The sequence below is a fragment of the Panicum virgatum genome, chromosome 7N, assembly GCF_016808335.1.
Source record: "Panicum virgatum strain AP13 chromosome 7N, P.virgatum_v5, whole genome shotgun sequence".
NCBI classification, from domain to species: Eukaryota; Viridiplantae; Streptophyta; class Magnoliopsida; order Poales; family Poaceae; genus Panicum; species Panicum virgatum.
In genome coordinates, this window is record NC_053151.1 from 36,191,235 (window position 1) to 36,211,119 (window position 19,885).

Sequence of the window (19,885 nt, forward strand, 5' to 3'; positions counted from 1 at the left end):
TACGGCGGACCGGGGCGGGCGGGGAAGATGGTGGCCATCCAGGAGGCGCGTCGCGTCCAGGGCTAGGTGCGGGAGGAATGGGGAAAAGTATCATCAGGAAATGGCATGGCCGCATGGGGGCGCAGGTCGGCAGGAGAGACGGCGTGGGTTCGGGCATTTTTGGGCTGGGCCGCCGACTCGGCCTTCCGTTGTTGACGGGTTTTGGGCATTGGGCGTTCATTGATTTTTTGAATTTTCTTTTTTAAACCAAAAACCTCGCATCTGTAATTCTGTATATATCATAGTAGATGATTCACCACCGTACCATCAAAGTCTAAGTTTAACTAACTTTATAGAGAAAAATATTAACATCTAACACATTAAATAAGTAAATTATAAAAATATATATCATAATAAATTTAATTATTCTCATTTGACATTCAAAATATTATTAATCTTTTCTATAAATTTGGTCAAACTTAACTTAGAATAGTTTGATTTAGTACAAACTAAAATATCTTATATTTCAGAACGGAGGGAGTAGCTGAAATCGTGTAAATCTTATATTTCAGGACTGGAGGGGAGTAGCTGAAAGAGTGTAAGAACTAATTTATTTTACTCAAGTTCTTGCCGTACTAAAAAGGTGTGGGCATGAAACTTTCAAGCCTTCAATATGTGTTATTTATCCTTATCCAAATCCGTTTACATACACAGCAATACAAGATCACATTATATATTGTTGACAAAAAAATGCTGGTCAAATGCCTTTCCCACAACTCAAATGGAAGAAATCTTCCTTGATAAATAACCCAAACCAAAACACAAATCAAAAGGCAAGGAATCTGTTACTTCGCCTCACTCTACCGAATCAGCAAACTAGCAATTCAAAGATTGCGGGGCGCCAGTACGGAAAAGATAAAATTTTGGGCCATTTTCGAAAGGACCATGCCCGGCGATCAATGGGGCGGCCGGTAGTAGCTGTAGGCGCTGTAGAAGGTCTGCATGGTGGTGAGCAGGAGCAGGAACACGGCGGCGACGACGGAGACGATCGCCCACGGGTTGCTGAAGTAGTTGTGCTTGAGGCTGGCCACCCACGTGCTCCACTTGTACTCGTAGTACCTGTTCACCTGGTCCGACAGCCCGGAGAGGTAGCTGTCGTTGATGTCGAACACCACCTCGTCGCAGAGGCGGTTGAAGAGGTCGGCCACCTCGGCGTCGCTGCCGAGCCAGTGCTCGATGATGCCGCGGTCGTGCAGGTACTTGACGTCCTCCGCCGAGTTGATGAGGTTGTCCATGAAGATGGCGTAGGAGGTGATGTTGTTGCCGCCCGGGGTGGCGATGTCCATGTGGCACTGCTCGAACGCGATCAGGTTCAGGAACAGCGACTTGGTGCCGTCGTGGATGAGGATCCGCGGGATCTGGAGCACGCCGTTGTCGAACTTGATGTCCCAGAACCGGTCCGTGTTGCGCCGCCGGCACCGGATGCCGGCCTCCCGGAGCTCCGACACGCAGTGCACGAACTGCTGCCGCCGCTTGTCGGCCACGCGGCGCTGGCCGGACCACTTCTTGAGCCAGAGCCGCGCGGGGGGAGGCGGCATGGGCTGCAGGCCGGCGCGCAGGAGGCTGCGCCGGAACACGTCGAGGCAGTGGAGCATGGGGTCGGACAGCGGGTCGAACGCCGCCGCGGCCTCGGCGCCGACGGACGACTCCAGCTTGGACCGGTCCTTGCGGAGCAGCGGCGCGTCGGTGGGCATGAGCGGGTCGAAGAAGCGCACGGCGAGGCTGGCGACGGCGCCGGTCTGCTCCGGGTGGCCGAGCTGGATCCCGAGCAGGAGGTCGAGCACGAAGAGCGGGATCTGGTTCTCGAGCAGGATCATGTCGTTGCGCACGGCGTGCATCGCGCCGCGCATGGCGAAGATGGGGTCGTGCCGCGAGTACCCCAGGTCGTCGACGAACCCCTTCCCGCCGTCCAGCGCGCCGCGGAAGAGCTCCAGCACGAAGGTCCCGTCCAGGACGAGGCACTCGGCGAGCTCATTGCTCCCCATCCCGGCGGCGCGGCCCTCGTAGCAGGCGCGCACCCGGTCCTCCAGCGCCCGCACGGCGCCGAGGTACGCCGTGACGTCGTGGCCCGTGCGCTTGAGCACGTGGTGCAGCGCGCGCCACTTGTGGCGGTCCATCTCCCGCAGGCGGCGCCGGCCGTGGTGGAGCGGGCCGATGGACACCACCTGCGGCGTGTAGGCGCGCTCGTCGCCGTCGCGGAGGCACCTCGGGACGCGGTACACGGAGAGGCGCGCCCAGGGGCACGCCGCCTCCTCGGCGCGCGCCTGCGCCAGCTTCCCGCGGATGGCGATCACCCATTCCGAGTCCTGCGGCTTGGGGCTGTGCGCCGGGGACTGCGCCCGCGACCGTGGCGCCCGGTCCTGCTCCGGCTGGGGCTGGAGCGGCGGCGGCGCGGCGCCGTTCGTGAGCGGCAGCGGCAGGCCCCGCTGCTGCTGCTGCGGCGGCGGCGAGGACTTCTGGAGGTTGGCGCCGACGGCCTCCCTGAGCTTGATGGTGATGAGGTACCAGCTCAGCACGTCCTTGTTGAAGACGGCGACCATCGGTGGCGGCGGGACGGGAGGCTGGGCTTGGCTCGGCTGGCCGGAGGGGGTGTGACCGTGACCGTGCAGCGTCTCGTCGCGTGGCCGCCAAGTTCGGCTGGTGCTGGGCCCGGGACGGGGAGGGCGGGGCGAGGGCGCACGGCAAGGCAAAGATGTGCTGCTGCTGGTGATCGGGACGTGGATGTGCGCAAGTCTGTGTTTCCTGTTGCGTCTATGCTTAAAAAACTCCGACTTGAACGTGTAAACGAACGCAAGAAATGGATTTCATTTGTCTAACCAATTATCTCAGCGTGCTATTACATCTCACAACACACACAGCGTTGACACAAAGGAAGAAACTTCTGAATTTTCTGATGGTCCCTTCGTTAGTCGTTGCGCCTGCGTTCTTCTCCCTCTCATCCTCTGCCGCTCTGTTAGTCTGATCTCCTGCTCGCTGTTCGTTACCCGAATCACCTCGCCGTCGTCTTGCTGTCAACAAGAATGCATGATCCGCCATTCCTCCAAAGAAAAGCGAAGCTTTCTGCGCAGGTTTCGGAATCGGATGCTCGCTGTTCGCCTGATTCCTAGCCGTTGCGGCATGGGGGCGTGCGCGTGTCAGGGTCCGGGAGCGCCGGGCATTCGGAGCTACTAGTAGTAGTACTGTAGTAGTGGGGTGCACGACGCCCTCCCCCGCTGGGCCGCTGCCGAATCGAGGCCTAGATCGTATCCTACTCCTACAGTAGGAGTCCTACTAACGCGCACGCCCCACCCGGCCGCCGCGGAGGAGAAACGCTGTGATTGCCGCCACCAGCCAGCACGTTGGCCAGGCTCATCAGTTATCAGTGGTGCCTCAGTGGTGCTGCCGTGCCGGCGTCCTGCGTTGCGTGCTGTGACTGGGCACGAACGCTGCCCCAGGCTGGCTGGAGGCTGGCCGATCATAATTGCCTCCTGCTCCTGGATCGCTGTCACTGGCAATAATTAGTCCAGATTTCAGCAGCTGGCCGTGTGTTCCACGTGGGCTTTAAATCCTTCGTTCATGGCTCGTTTGACCCAGTTTTCTTTAAATGGAAACTATACGTCATCTTAAAAAATTTCCGAGTCTGCACAAACAGCACACAGTCTCAGTTTGAAATAGTAGATCCTAACACAAACTATCGATCACCATCATTCATACACCCGAACAAAAAAGCCCGTGGCCACTTACCCACTTGACCCAGTTAGCTTAGTGGCGCCAGCAGCTTCAAGAGGCACCGCGAAGATGGGCCATGAAATGGGGTTTCTGCTCTAGCAGGCCAAACGCGAAGACGGATTTAGCTGGCATCTTCATATGGGCTGGTCCATGGGCCCTTCTTGCACTGCTAAGACTGACCTCAGCAGACGCCCGCGGAGGCGTCGCGAGGGTCATGTGGTGGGCGGGCGGGCCACTTGTGCGGGCGGGCGGGCGGGCCCAGGGTTAACAATTTCGGCGAAATTTCGCCGAAATTTCGGAAAATTTTTCGTTTCCGCTAGTTGTTTCCGCTAGTTACCGGGATCCGAAATTTCGGTATTTTTCGGTATATTTCGTTTTCAAATTCAAAATTTAACAAATTTCGACCGAAATTCAACGAAATTCGCCGAAATTTACCGAAATTTCGGAACGGAATTCCGTTTCCGCTAAACACCGGGATTTGACCGGAAAACGAAATGGTTAACCCTGGGCGGGCCACGTGTGTGGTGGAGTCGACTGGCGTCGAGAAGCGTCGAGAAGCGTCGACCACGTGGGCGGGCGGGCGGGCGTCTGCTGAGGTCAGTCTAAGATTAGGAGAGCATCAGCAGGTGCGATCCAGGAGAGGTATCCTCCTCGTCGCACAAAGAAGGACTTTAACTATCATACAAATCCGATTTTCAATCTTCAACTATAAAATAAAATAATATGGACCATCCAATTATCAAAATGGGCAAACTTGAACCCTAGGGTGGTTTCCAAGGTGGTTTTGTATTTTCTAAAAAAATTAAAAATTCTATCTAGTTCTATAAAAATCAAATCTCATTCATTTTAAATCAGAAAAAGCTAGTACCAATTGTTTTAAAAAAATATAACCTATCTATTATTGCTCTATTTGAAACTTAATTATTCAAAATTATAGACATAACTAAAAGCAATCAAATATTATAAAAATAAAAACTTTTGATCTGAATTACTAAAACATATCATGCCAAAAGATATGTTACAATTTTTAGAAAACTTGTGATACCTCTTTCGTGTCTTTTTATTTAAAATGAATTACTTATAAATTTTTAAATTTAAATCTGAATATTTAATTATCACAAAATACAAAACCACCTTGGAAACTACCTCAAGATCTAAATTTGCTCGATTTCGATAGTTGGATGGTCTATATTACTCAGTTTTATAGTTGAAGGTTGAAAATCAAATTTCCACATTTGGTCGCTGGTGATGCTGATTGTGGAGCTCGTGCCAGACCTATCGTCACCATCTCAGCTGATACTAAGAGAAGGAGCACGGGTAGGCAACACAAAGAGGGGTTGTCCGAACGATCGAGCGAGCGACTTTGACGCGAATCAACCCTCAGTTCAGCTTCAAGCAACTATATTTCGGAAGTTTTCAGAGCAGTCTCTCCCCCCAGTGATAGCGAGGCAAACGAGGGACCCAGAAGGAGCGGCAGTCCGAAGAGCACCGCATGCCATGTGTTTCTTGAAAGATCATCTGCTGCAGATCGAGGTGCTATCGTGAAGCAAAGCTACACTGTCAATTGTCATTAATCAATTGATGAGGTGCACTAGTGACGGCATCTTCAGTGCGGATACCATATCGACCTCGCAATTATCCCCGCCAGGTCCACCACAAGGCCACGCCACCGCCCAAGCGAGTTACCGATGAAAGCTTCCATTACAACTTACAAGCGCGTACAAAATATCACGAGGGACAAAATATCCCGTCGACAAGGGCGTTGAATGCAGGATGACGATGAGCTTTCAGCAGAACAGAGCAATCCAACATTTTGGCTCACGCTGAACTGTGCGTACTTTGGGCAGTGGCCCACTGGCCCTCCCTGGTCCAGGGCCAGCCACCAAACACAGCTTTTGGTGCGCGTTTTTTTTTTTTTGACTCTGACTCGACCCTGATAAGCTGGGGAAGAGCTGTAGCAAAGGATTGAATTGAAACGGGTGGGCCGAAGAAGAGCGACTTCTCCTTCCATCGATTTTTGAATTGGCGTTCCACGAGTGTCATGCCAACTTGCGAGATCATTTCCTCAGCGCAGAACCATCAATGCATTGGTGACAAAAGCTTGAGCGAACGCAGCCGGTTCCTCCCCAGATTTCCGTGCCAAAGTAGAGCATCCGAGGCGAGAGCAGCAGAGCACGGCGCAGGGACGGAGAAATGGACAGGAACCCGACAGGCTTCACGTTTTGGGTTTAAATGGCGCCCAGGGCATCTTTCTGGCCTGGGTACCGGACGAGACACCCCAACAGCATTTAGAGCATGATTGGTTGGCTGTTAACTTTTACCAAGCTAAAATCAATAAAATTTACGACCAAAATATTAGCACTTAAATTGGTTGATGTCTAAATATTAGCACTTTAATATTTGTACTTATGACCAAAATAATGGTTACTGGAGATCTATTCAACTTTACAAAGGGAAATATATTGGTTGCCAATATTTTAGCACCCAACCAAATAAATATCTTACTTTCTTGCCAACATTTTGGCAAATCGTGATTTTGGAAAGCCAATATCTTGACTTGCTATAATTTTAGTTAGGCATAAAATTAACATCCAATCAATCACTCTTGCACCCGCCCAGCACGGCCGCCTCGTCGGCACCAGCGTCCAGCGCTCCAGCGGGCGGCAGCGAGCCGAGCGACCGGCCAGGTCCGTGGCGTTGCTGAGCAATGAGCATGATCGGGGGAGAGTGGGGAGCATTTTTTTTAAACTAAGGGCATCCATAGTGTAGGAAATATGGGGTCGTAAGTTTGCTAAGGTCGCCCTCATACATTACACAGCCGATTTTAAGGTCGACCTTAAGGAAAAAGTGATAGAGATCGGTCTCAAACTTGTGGTCGGGTTATAACGAATAAAAAAACAATTTCTTGCTACAACTGATGCGTGCCGAGCGAACACTAGGATGGGAGCCAACAGGCCGGCCACGTTGCAACAAGATTTTTTTTATTTTAAAACGAGACCCACCCTTAAGAGCAGTATCGACCTTATACAGAACAGAGCCGACCTCAACTTCTTATAGGACCCACCCTTAAGGTTGAACGGGCAATATACACTAGTGATGCCCTAACTAAGTAGGAGAGCTGTTGATTATATTAAAAGAGAAAATAATGCCTAGAGGGGAGGCGTGTTGACTTGTGAGAAAGATAGAAGCAGCTTTGCATTGCTCTTAGTATTATTAGGCTAATCCCAGTGCAAAATTTCAATACACGATTACCATGAGTGATATATCATCAAAATACTTTTGAAACTATGAATGAAATGGAGCCTCACAATGCATAGTTTCATTTCATAATTTCATAGGTGAGTCGTTGCATTCAATTACTATGAACGTGATTGGGTGAAATCAGGTGAGATGAAATTCTCCAGCCCCTAATGTTAGTTTCGTCAAGTTTCATAGTCTTGGAAACAATGTAATTCAAATTTCATCTAGATGAAATCCATTTCTTCTCTCTTTTCATAAATTTCTTGCCATATCATCATTTTTGTCTATGTGACACCTCATTTAATATGCATGAAACCTCTATAAAACTTGCACTGGGACTAGCCTTATATGAGTATATGACAGTCTTTGTGCGTGAACTTTTAACACGATGTCCTAGTTTGACAGTGGCCGATTGTATACCAGTGAGGCTTTATTCCGACCCTACAGTTTAGAACGCCCGTTTTTGTTTTTCTATAATACATTACGACCTATAAGGGGCTTATAAACAATCCTGAGTCTGATGTTTGAATAAATGTTTTGGCAGTCTCGGAAAATACTGTGGCATCCTACTAGCGTACAGACGAAACAAGAGTACAACATAGACTACAAGACATGTCCTTGCTTAGAATTCTATGAGGTATTTCCTTAAAAAAAATGAATTCTATGTGGTACCTTTGACTAAACTGGCAACACCAACGCAAGTTGACACACGCCCAACACCCCACCTTCTCTTGACAGCTCCAGATCGTTATTCTCTATGGCCAGACGCCTAGACAAAAGTACAGCTAAGAAGATGTCACTTTTATTTAGACGAGGAGCTGAAATGGGCAAAAGTACCTCAAATTCTGTTTAATCACCGGCTTTTACCAACAAGGCAACAAATACAACATTTACTGACAAAGGCACCCCACTGACAAAAAGAATGGTGCACCAAAGCTCATTTTCGTTTAAGAATAGAACAATATATATGAAGTGACTAACTTCGATTCGCTTCTGGTATCAACCAACACCAACACCCACAAGCAACTCAAACGAGACACCTTACAATATAAAAGTAGCATTATAAAACCAGACGACTACAGATCCAATATTATATATCATAAAAGATTGGTAATCCCCCCACCCCAAACACAAACTTCGGTTAATTCTTGTTAAGTAATACTATGCACTATTGAGGTGACTTAGTTCCGCTACAGCTCACCAAATTAAACTTCAAGTGTTGTATTACACAAGCATCAAGTATCTGAACAACCAAAAATGCACGCATTCTAGTAATTTATAATAATGATATCATTCACCATCGTCAAAACAACCACCACAGCTAGTTAAACTTACAAGCAACAACTAGAACATATTAAAAAAACAGAACATCATTATCAAAGAACAACAGCAAAATGCACCAATTGGCTTTAGTGTATGCACTATGGATTTTGTTTGCATACATTGTTTCATTGGCTCACCGTGAAAGTAGGCAACCGAAGAGAATTGTCTGCCCATAGAAAACAGCAAAGACAAATTCAAAATATACTACAAACCTTGCAAAGATACAAACAATATACTGCTACCAATGTAGTCGTCCATCCACAGCTAACTATACCTACAAGTTTCACACCGATGGTATCTATAGGAACCGTGGCACTAGATTCCTCAAACTCCCAGCAGTAAAATGAAAGAAAAGAAAGAAAACGATTGATCTAGATATGCATAGAAACATATCACAAATGACAAAGCAACAGGAGCAGATTTAAGTTAATGGGGATGCAAAACCCTAACGTTTTGATGCAATTAGCCAATAAAAACAACATGAAGAAACACCCATAGACGGTTATCTTGCACGGAGTGGCCAGACAATGTCATAAGTTTATGAAACATGAATATGTGATTAGAAAATGGGAATGGATAACAACAGTTCATAAAATTGCCATCTCATATCACTGTGGTTGAGGGTTGCCAAACCTACGCCGGATTGCTGACACGACACTCCTCACCCTGCTAATAGTATGCGTGGATGATTGTGCGCCAGCAGCATTGGTTGGAAGGTCCATGCCAATGCCAGCCATCTGATCGGTCAGCTCGGTGATTTGTGCTTGGCCTGTCTCCTGGACACCATTTTCACTAGCACTCCCAGCATCATGCTCCAACACAATATCCAAGCTGATGGAAAATGATCCCCCCCTGGTAATCTTCAGACTCTCGACGCACTCGTAGGACACTCCACGGCATCTCTTCAGCTTCACCTTGACTAAACTGGGGCAGCCCCCATTCAGTGCTTCCATCCCACGATCAGACACCGGACATCCCTTGATGCAGAGCTTCTTGAGCGCAGCACATCGCTCAGCCAGGCAGATGATCTCCGCATCCCCTACGGTTTCACAACCACAAAGTGCAAGCCGCTCCAACGCACGACAGTGTTCACCAAGCATCCGGAGGCTCAACACAGTGGGGTTGACCCCAATCAAGACGAGCTCCTGTAGATCCGGACATCCTCTTGCCACAGCCATGAGCCCGAAATCCCCAATTCGGTTTGTGCGCCATCCGTCAATATGCAGTTTGCGGAGTTTGTGGCACTTCTCGGCAACACTGATGATGCCCGAGTCAGTGCACTCAGGGGTCTTGACAAGGAACAGCACCTCCAGATTTCTGCAGGCCGAGAGCGCAGCAAGGCCACGGTCACCCACCTGGAGCTTCTCAAGGTGAAGCTCAACAAGACCAGGAGCATGCACAGTGATGACCTCCAATGGCAGGTCCCAGGCGCCAGAGCACCGCAATATCTTGATCGAGCGGAGGTTTGGCGAGGACGCCACAAGCGGCACAAAGCACAGGGCGCTGTATAGATCCTTAAGGCAAACTGAACGCAAGGATAACGCCTGGGGAAATTTGATCTCCTCAGTAATGGCACTAGCGGCACCGGCCGTGTCTGGTAGGCCGCGGAGGCGCTTGACGGAGAGGTCCTCGAGGAGTGGGCAGGCCTGAAGCACGGCGACGAAGGCCTTGGGCCCGAAGGTGCAGGAAGCAACAGAGAGCTTGCGGAGAGCCGGCGCGGCGGCGGCGAGCGAGGACAGCCCGGTGTCAGATAGCTGCCGCAGCCCGCGGAGCTTGAGCCTGGCAAGGCGGTCCGAGGGCAGCGCGGCGGCCACCGCCGCCGCGCCGTCGTCGGCGAGGCTGTCGGCGCCGGAGCCCCGCGCGCTGCGGAGCGCGAGCTTGGTGACGGCCGCGAACCGCGTGAAGAGGTCGGGCGCGGCGTGGCCCAGCCCGGCCCGCGCGTCGAGGGAGAGGCGGTGGCGCGTGGCGGCGTCGACCTCCTTCCAGCGCACGCAGGCGAGGGAGCAGGCGCTGCGGTCGGCGGGCGAGAGCGACGCGAAGACGAGCGCGAGGATCTCGTCGGGCAGGTCCTGCGTGTAGTCCCACGCGGGCGGGTCGAACAGGCAGGAGGAGGAGCTGCCGCTGCCCCACGCGGCGACCTGCACGGGCACGGTCGCCCGCGGCCGCGGCGGCGGCGCCATCGGGGAGAGCGACCTGCTGCGGCGCGGCGGGGAGTTGGTGCTGGATATGGAGAGGGAGGAGGGGGAGATGCCCATGCTACGGCGGCCCGGGGCGGGCGGGGGAGACGGTGGCCATCCGGGAGGCGCGCCGCGCGCGGGGGTAGGTGGGGGCGGATCTGCCGATCTGGGAAGGGAAGGGAAGGGATGGACTATCAACTATGGGAGGAATGGGGAAAGTTTCGTGCCGTGGGAGGCGAGAGTTTATGGGGACGGCGTTTCTCAGGTGGGGGTGGGGGTGGGGGTGCGGCGCCGCAGCGGCGGGGATGGCGTGACCGCGTGGGTGGCGCAGGCGAGACGGCGTGGGTTCGGGCTTTCTTGGGCTGGGCCGCGGACTCGGCCGGTCGTTGTTCACAGGGTTTTTTTTTGGCATTGGGCGTTGGGGAACTTTTGAACTACTACTGTCGGAGAGCTGAGGTAGAAAAAAAAATGGTATTCATTTGAAGTCAGTGGTCTTTCAATGGGTGTGTTTAGATCCGCAAAAAGCTGGTAGAAAAAGTCGCATCGGACACTGTAGCACGCTGTAGCATTTTTCGTTTGTTTGTGGTAAATATTGTCCTACTATGACCTAACTAGGCTCAAAAGATTCGTCTCGCAACGTACATCAAAACTATGCAATTAGTATTTTTATTTACCTACATTTAGTACTTCATGCATGAATCATTTCCTATATTTAATGTTTCGATGTGATGGTAAGTTTGAAAAATTTGGAGGAGTTTGGGAAAGTGAACACAGCCAATGATGAGTAAAAAAAGTGCGACAATATCATAGGAACTGGTGGCTAATGTGTGGCTTACTTCAACCAGACGAACGACCGAGTTGCATAGCTAGGAAGATACTACAGGCAATTGTACCTCCGAATTTAATAGGCATGAGAAAGCCTGGTACAAAGCCGGTCAATTCTGAAAAGAAAAAAAAAGTGGATCGTAAAGTTTAAACGCGATGCTGAGTTTCCAGCGTCTCACGGAACAAACAAACAGCGGTGCGTGTAGTGGAAAGTCGATTTCAGTAACGACTTGGCGATGGAAACAACAGTAAAAATGAATAAATAAGAATGGAGGTTTTAGTGAACTAATCTTTGAAGGGGACGGGGAAAGAGCCTGTTTGTTTCAGCTTCTGGTCGATTTTGAAAGTTCAATTTTGAAAAACTCAAAAATAATGACTCCAAAAATTTTGATTTCTAGATGTCATCTGATTTTTAAATTTCACAAAATTAAACTTAATGAGTCATAAGAGCTAAAATAAACAGGGCCGAAATCTGATGCTGCCCCAGCACCAAATAAGCGTGATCCGGTTAAAACGCCCCGGCGCCCACCAAACGCGCCAACACAAAACCTTTTACGCCACAGCGGCTTTCATTGCCCTAATTGCATCGACGCGAAACTTTTACTCGTCGCGCGCTGTGCCGTGCCGTGCGGCGCCACCGGTGCGTACGCGCGTACGTCAGAACTCCTTGTGTACGGTGTACCCAGACGAGACGACGAAACGACGGGGGCCGCCGCCAGCACGCCACCCTTGGACGAGTTCAGCCAGCAACGTGCGTGTACGGGTCTCCAGCTCGAACCAGCTGTACAGACGCGAACGCACGCACGCATCGTCTCAACCGCCCGCCACGGCGTCGATAGCCGGGCGGAGCGGCGCCCGGTTTTGGTCTGTGCTCCATCTATCATCGGCGGCGGCGTCGGGCGAGGTCACGAGAGGAGAGACCAGCGAGTCGGCTGGGGTGACGGTAGCCGCCGACCCGGGGTCGCGGACGCATGCGGCCATGCGGGGGGTCGGTCTACGGCGGTCGCGTTCTGCGGGATGGCCGCTGCTACCCGAATAGTCGCTGCTTTCGGGCGCCTTTCACTTTCACAGAGTTCAGAATCTTCAGAAACGTTGCTACATGCCACACCGTCGACAGAGAAGTCCCCTGGACACGACCGGTGAGATCCTTTTCTGTTTTCACCCTCAAATATCTGTTTTTCTGTATTCACTGTATTCAGGCCTAGGTAGATTTCTACCATGTCCAAAACGATGCCATGCACGATCTGCAGCTTTACTGCTAAGAAGAGCGGAGCTGCTGGTCGTTCATTCATTCGAAATAGAAAAGACGAATGGCAAAAGCAATGAAACATGGTAAGTTGGGGTACGAAAAGAGGATCCTGCGGTTAGTACCAGACAAGGTTCTATACTTGTTAATTGCTCGATGGCTGCACCGAAAAGGAGTCCGATCCGGATAAGAACAAGTGGCTGCGGCCCAGCCCTTGGTCTGCTTTAGTTAGAACTAGCAGGTGGCCCGTGCAAATAACACAGGTATCTAACTTTTGTACTAACATTTGGTATCTTTTGTTTTACCTTAAAAATAATTATTTTTTTGTTTCAAGATCAAATAAATTTCTAGGCTATCAATGTTATATCACCAAGGTAAATCAAGGCCAGGGTAACCTCATAGGATAATTGAGGTAAATTCAGTAGTATTTATTCTTTTTTAACTAACGTGATATTCCTAAACCCACTTAATACTTAATATATTTATATTTATTTGTTGTAGTCAACGAAAGTCTCATCTGCATGTTCTATTTTTTATCAAATGTTGTACAGTCTAAATTTCACGACCAATAGATTTATTTATAGTTCATATCTTTCAAATTTCAAGAACTAATCAATCTAAATATTTTCTCTTAGATCAATTGAATAGTTCATATAAATTGACGTGTTTATAAGCATTTTCGTAAAAAATGTAGATATTGTAGGATTCCAAATTTTTCTCATCACTAAACCACCATCAGTTTGTAGATAATGCCATACGCAATGCTTATCTAAATAGCATATTGTAGACTTGCAATCCTTGTGCGCAAAGCTTCTCCCATCCTTATCCTTTCCCATACTCTTGTCATGTAGCTCACCGAGATCCCATGGCTTCCGGACCCTTCCTCTCCTTCCCCGGCATCTCGCCCCTGGTGTTGGACCAGTCCCTTTCACCTAGTGTATGTTATGGTATATTATTTGTGGCCTGCTGTGCTCGGATGGGTGCTCGGCGGCCGCTACACTGGTGCCGCCGGCATCCTTGGTCTCCTTCTCCACTATGGTGGCTGCAGGGCAAACCCGAATAAAGGTTCCTTCCTTTCTCCTCTTCTTCCTTTTGCTCAACCCGACCAAATATCGTTCATTTCCTTTGTTTTCTCGGTCCTGTGGTTCGACTGCTCCACTTCTTCCTCCTGCCTCTTTTCTCCCTCCTTATCTTGCTTCCAGGTTTCTACCTGAATCTGCTTGTTTTAGTTTTCATTTTGGTTAGAGTCACTACATATCTGCTTGCTCATGCTTACTTATGTTCTTTGCTAGAGTGAATTTGTGCGGTCTTTGCTTTCTGATTTTTTGCTATGATTATGGTTTGCTTCAACTCATCCCCTGCTGCCTTTTCTATTAAAGTAGCTTTGAGCTTTTTTTTTCACGTCCCCATGGATCTCTACCATTTGTTGTGTTCCAAGCCTTCTACCATATTGGAGGACTTTTCTTTGAGGCGTTGGCTTTCATCGATAGGATCTTCTTTCTCTTCGAGCCTCCTGGCAGTCTTCTCCGCACAGGCTCCAAGAATCACTATGGGCCTCTTTGGATGTCGGTGCCTCTCATGGCCTTCACCGGTGAGCTTTCATGGCGGTGATGATGGTATTAAATAGCTTGCACGTGGATTCATCTGAGGTCATACTTCTGTTAAGTGTGGAGGTATTTGCGTGTGTCTGACTGTTTAGACTTTTTTTAATTGGCTTCTCTCTAAGGCGCCTTTATGTAAGACTACGACTTCTATAATGTTATAAGTTTTTTTTTTGAAAAATAGCATAAGTACGCAATCCACATCTTCATCAATTTCTTGTCACTGTCTGATGAGGTTGCAGGTGGACAAATCTGATATCTACCAGTTATGCTTCCTTGTCACCTAATTATGCTTTGAAACAATTAAGTGTTGTCTAATCTTTAATTTTAATGGAGTTTTCATTAAACACAGATCAATAGCTCATCATAAATTTATCTATTTACTAATCATAATTGGCATGGAGTCTGTTGGGTTCTTGGTTTCCTTACGACCCAATCAAAATGCATACACGAAGGTTGAACAGAGTAAAGTGGCAGAGTTTCGCCCTCATATATGCACGTGTCTAGTACAGATTGGTTGGGGGTATTTATACCCCTAACGTTTATTACATAATGACTATAATGCCCCTACCTGCCCGGAATATTCTGCTAATATTCCGGGCCGTAGGTCATTTCATACAGGTTGGAGTGTACAAATTGTCTACCCTATCCGATTCGTAATCGAGACGCTACCCCGAAGGTCGCGGTAACCTTCGGATCAGCGGTTGACCCTCGTTCGCTTCCTTGGACCTTCGGTGGCTTCCGGGGGCCTTCGGGCGACGGGATCACCTTCGTGCTCCAGCAACTTTCGATATCTTTTAGAGACCTTCGGCTTCTTCCGATAACCTTCGGACGCATCTTCAGACCTTCGGGCGAAAGGGTAACCTTCGGTTTTCAGCGACCTTCGGATCCTTCGGCTCCCGTCATGCACCTTCGGGCAACCTCCGGCATCCGAGACGGTGATCCCCAACAGAGTCCTTGGTCATATCCTAATTTTCTTAATATTTTAGTTTTGAAATTAGATATTTTATTATTTGTATTTGATATGGACTCTTGAGTTTCCTTATTTTCTAATTTCAAATCTATATATTTACGAATCCTACTCGGTATGGACTCTTTAGTCATGTTCTAATTTTTATTAACTCTTTTTTTTGTTGATATGAACTATTGAATAGTCTAGATCATTAGATCATCATAAAATTTGATTCTCTTTTTTAGATTAATGTGGGAATTTCTAGGCCCTCTAGACGAACGTGGTGGAAATGTTCTTACCTTTTAATTTTAAAGGTTAGCAATTTATTAATTGTATTTGATATGAACTCTTGAGTTTTCTTATTTTCTAATTCCAAATTTATCAACTCACTAATTGTACTTGGTATGGAATTTTTTCCATGTCCTAATTTATCTTAATTTTTAATTCCAAAATTAGCTATTTATTAATCGCATTCGATATGGAATCATGAGTTAGTCTAGACCGTTAGATGTTTATAAAATTCAACGGTGTAAATTTTTCTTACTTTAGATTAATGTGGGAATTTCTAGACCCTCTGGATGAGTGTGGTGAAAATTTTCTTAACTTTTCAATTTTAAAGTTTCACAATTTATTAATTGTATTTGATATGAACTCTTAAGTTTTCTTATTTTCTAATTCCAAATTTATCAATTTACTAATTGTACTTGTTATGGACTTTTTTGTCATGTCCTAATTTATCTTAATTTTTAATTCCGAAATTAGCTATTTATTAATCATATTCGATATGGAATTATGAGTTAGTCTAGACCGTTAGATGTTTATAAAATTCAACGGTGTAAATTTTCTTACTTTATATTAACGTGGGAATTTCTAGATCCTCTAGACGAACGTGGTTTATATTAAAGTGAGAATTTCTAGACCCTCTAGACGAACGTGGTGCTTATTTTAACACTCTCTTATTTATATAATAGAGTATTTATTAATTGTATTTAATACGGCTTCTTGGGTTTTCGTATTTTTCTAATTCAAAATTGATCTGTTTACTAATGGTACTCGGTAGACCCTATGGACTAACGTGGTGGTTTTTTTAGCACTTCCTTATTTGAGCATTCAAGCCACTATTTAGCATTGTTCATTCTCATTCAAAACGTTTATAGTCTCGAAGCTTGCGCTATTGAAACACGACGCGGACATGCGTTGGCGTTCCTACTCCTTGGCAAGTTATTTAGCTTGGCCCTCGCATAGTCGTGTGATGCGTGGTTACCAAATGAGCCTGAAGCTTCAAGAAGCGATATGATACCGAGAGGCTGGGGGCTGCTAATTAGCGATCGCTCGCCAACATGCCTCACAGCGAATTCCCGGGGGCAGGGTTCCGAATACCCGCTCAACATCTTTCCCTTTCCATCATTGAATTCTCCATCTTTGGATGCGCTGGTCCCCCCGATCCCTTAATACACCTCACCTCACGTGTGTTCGGCCCTCCTTTTCCTTCTGGAATTTACGGATACAATTTGATATAGCAAAATTAGGGAGCAAATTTCAAGAACATATTTTGTTTTAAACTTATGTACGCACAAATTAGAGCCGAAAATTGTACCAAGTTACATGCATAATTTTATGTATAGCATTTTTCAAATAAATTTATGATCATAATTGTTTGGTATAAGTTTCAACACCTAACAACAAAAAATCTGAAAAAAATCACGTACACAAATTTGAAAACAAAAATCCAGAGAACAACTTTCGGAACAAAGTATCCCAAGCAAAATTTGGAAATAAGAATTAGGAAAAAAAATCCTTCAACCGAAAACTGTTTAGCAAACTTGTATACACCAAATTTAGCATAACTTTTTACAACATACAACTTACATGAATAACTTTTTATCAGAAGATTTTATTAGCATAACTCTCATGATAAGATATCGTGCAACTTTTACGCATAAGTTCACTCTCCAACTTCCCGAGAAATATTATCTCTAAAACTTCTTGCACAACTTCTACGATAAATTCACCATCCAACTTTTCGAGAAATATATTATCAAACCAAACTTCCTAGGAGGCAACATTATAGAAGACAAAAAAAACTGAAAAGAAAAAAAATAACACTTGATTTAATTGAACTCAAACTTAGAAACATATTATCTCCGGCGGGCTGCTGCCCGCCCACATGAAGAGAGCAACTGAGAGATCCATCGTTAATTTCATTGCTAGCGAGCGCACGTTGATCTGGAGAGGCTGCCACATCATATCAATCTGCGGGTAATGACTCCATATATACTGTATTTTATTATTTTCCCTTCATACTTGATCTTTTCTCCTTTGAGAGGAAGGCACGACTTATCTTTTATGGAAAGTATATACACTCGTTTGCTAATAAAACTTCTAATTCTGGAAGTCTAGGACGTATGAGATACGGATGAGGTGGAAAAAAAATTAATTATTGAGTTGTATCTCGATATAACTCTTTATATCAATCAAACTATTAATCTTCCATATTTTCATTTTGAATTTAGTTACTATAATTGTATTTGGTACAACTTTTGATTATTGTAGACCGTTAGATCTTCATAAAATCCAACGGTGTATGTCTTTCTCTTTTTCGGATTAATGTGGGAATTTCTAGACCCTCTCATTTTGAATTTAGTTACTATAATTGTATTTGGTACAAATTTTGATTATTGTAGACCGTTAGATCTTCATAAAATCCAACGGTGTATGTCTTTCTCTTTTTCAGATTAACGTGTGAATTTCTAGACCATCTCGGCGAACGTGGTGACTTCTTTTAGTTTCTTCTAACACTCCCTTATTAATATAATAGAATTTAGTTACTATAATTGTATTTGGTACAAATTTTGATTATTGTAGACCGTTAGATCTTCATAAAATCCAACGGTGTATGTCTTTTTCTTTTTTAGATTAACGTGTGAATTTCTAGACCATCTCGGCGAACGTGGTGGCTTCTTTTAGTTTCTTCTAACACTCCCTTATTAATATAATAGATACTCGTGCGCGCGCGCTAATCCTGTCCGAACAACAGGCACCCGATTTAATCATTCACTCGCAATCTCAAAAGACCAATTCTTTCTTTATATCTCGCCCCATGAAGTAGTTCGCTTCCGTACTGCGTAGCTGCATCAGCAATTCAGCATCACTGAACTTTCCAAGTCACCGAGTTGGTACCTGAACGCTCGTGCACCACTGCTGTACTGGGATGAACACTCTGCAATCTGACACCAAGGAGGTAGTTCAATGACTTTGCGTTCTCTTAATCTCTTTCCCCTTGCCCTCGGTTAGTCGTCTGTGATGCGGACGGACTATTAGTTGTTCATTTTTCAAGAGCTATTACGAACACTCAAGACCTTCGTTCCATTTGCTGCACTAGCATGGATCGATGGCGCACGTAGTGCTCTCCGCCTCACCATTTCACCAACCATCCCCGCACGGCTTTCCACTCGCGGAATCGGTATTCCGAAGGAACCTCAGCTCTGCTTTCGGCTGTGTGCGCCACCTATCATCAAAGGCTAAGGTAGCCAGCATCAACCATGGTTCTAGGCGCATCATATACCACTCGAATCTCCATGATCGCGAGCTGTGCTTTCATAGGAAACTACTAGGTATAATTTCGTCTCGTCTCCGCAATTAGCGTGATCCCTGGGGAGATTCGTTCGCAGCTCTCCTGCGTGTTCCGGGAAAAAAGATCGTTGGGGAAATTCGATTGGTGTGTCTGGCAATGTCGTTGTCCGGAAGGCGTTCTCTGCAACCCCAGGCTCCTGCATGCACCGTGCAAACCGAACAATCGGCGCCAATTAAGAACGCGCAAGTTACATCTTGCATTGCATGCATGGAAGGCCTCGATATGGAAAGGGATCGAAGGTTGCCACCAGACAAAATCAGATCACGCGATCCCATTTCCCCCTCACCTGCACGATCTGCTCCCTAGCCCTCTTCTTTATAGAGACAGCCACTCACGCACCTAGTTCGTTCTAGCTGCACGCACACTCTCCGATCCGATCCGGCCACCACCACGTACGCAAGCAGGTTCGGCCATGGCTCCGGTGATCCTCCGCATGGACGTGCACTGCTACGGCTGCGCCGGCAGGATCCGCAAGGCCGTCAAGAACCTCCTCGGTACGTGCACATCACCTGCCGTCTTGCATTGGTTGGCTCCGGCCGGCCGGCGGCGCTTCAGTTAATCTAAGTAACATGGCTGCATGCTGCAAGCAGGGGTTGAGGAGGTGTGGGTGTCGGTGGACACGGGACTGGTGGTCGTCTACGGGTCGTCCCTCGACGCGTCGCTGCTCAGGCGGAAGATCCAGGCGCGGACCAAGAGGCCCATCGCCATCGTCAGCGACGGCGGCGCGGAGGAGCCACCGCCGCAGTACGCCCCGCCGCTTGTTCGGTTTGTGCACCTGGGCCCGCACGCGGCCTACGCCTACCAGCCTCCGGCCGCGTACCCGTCGTACGGCTGGGTGCCCGCGGCGGCGCCCCCGCAGCACCTGGTCCAGTACGTGCCGGGCGAGCTGCTGCACGCGCGCCACCAGTACGTGCACAACGAGGCGCCGCTGTGGTTCAACGACGGGAACCCCAACGCCTCCTGCTCCGTCCAGTGATATGATGAATGAAGTGGCCCGTGTTAGATCAGATGTCGCAGCTGCCAGCATGCAGTAGTATAGTATGTCGATAGTCACCCTGAAGCGTCAGCTGCAAGCCTGCAAGGATGTCGTTCTGCATGATTTCGGCAAATCTTGTGCTTGAGCAAGGGAATCTTGTTGGT

At 47.6% G+C, this 19,885-nt stretch overlaps 2 protein-coding genes across 2 annotated transcripts; both read right to left on the minus strand.

Moving 5' to 3' along the window:
• Positions 1–612: 612 nt before the first annotated feature.
• On the minus strand, positions 613–2,743 carry LOC120683540 (UPF0481 protein At3g47200-like). The gene has a single exon (XM_039965622.1). The coding sequence runs from the start codon at positions 2,577–2,579 to the stop codon at positions 936–938; it is 1,644 nt and encodes a 547-aa protein (XP_039821556.1). The 5' UTR covers positions 2,580–2,743; the 3' UTR covers positions 613–935.
• Positions 2,744–8,780: 6,037 nt separating this feature from the next.
• On the minus strand, positions 8,781–10,730 carry LOC120682298 (F-box protein At1g47056-like). Its single transcript, XM_039964129.1, has one exon. It carries the CDS (start codon positions 10,563–10,565, stop codon positions 8,919–8,921), a length of 1,647 nt encoding a protein of 548 aa, XP_039820063.1. The 5' UTR covers positions 10,566–10,730; the 3' UTR covers positions 8,781–8,918.
• Between the last annotated feature and the right edge of the window lie 9,155 nt (positions 10,731–19,885).

What these genes read in the sequence shown, in the direction of transcription:
- LOC120683540 (XM_039965622.1), bottom strand. Translation starts at nt 2,579, where the DNA reads ATGGTCGCCGTCTTCAACAAGGACGTGCTGAGCTGGTACCTCATCACC.
- LOC120682298 (XM_039964129.1), bottom strand. Translation starts at nt 10,565, where the DNA reads ATGGGCATCTCCCCCTCCTCCCTCTCCATATCCAGCACCAACTCCCCG.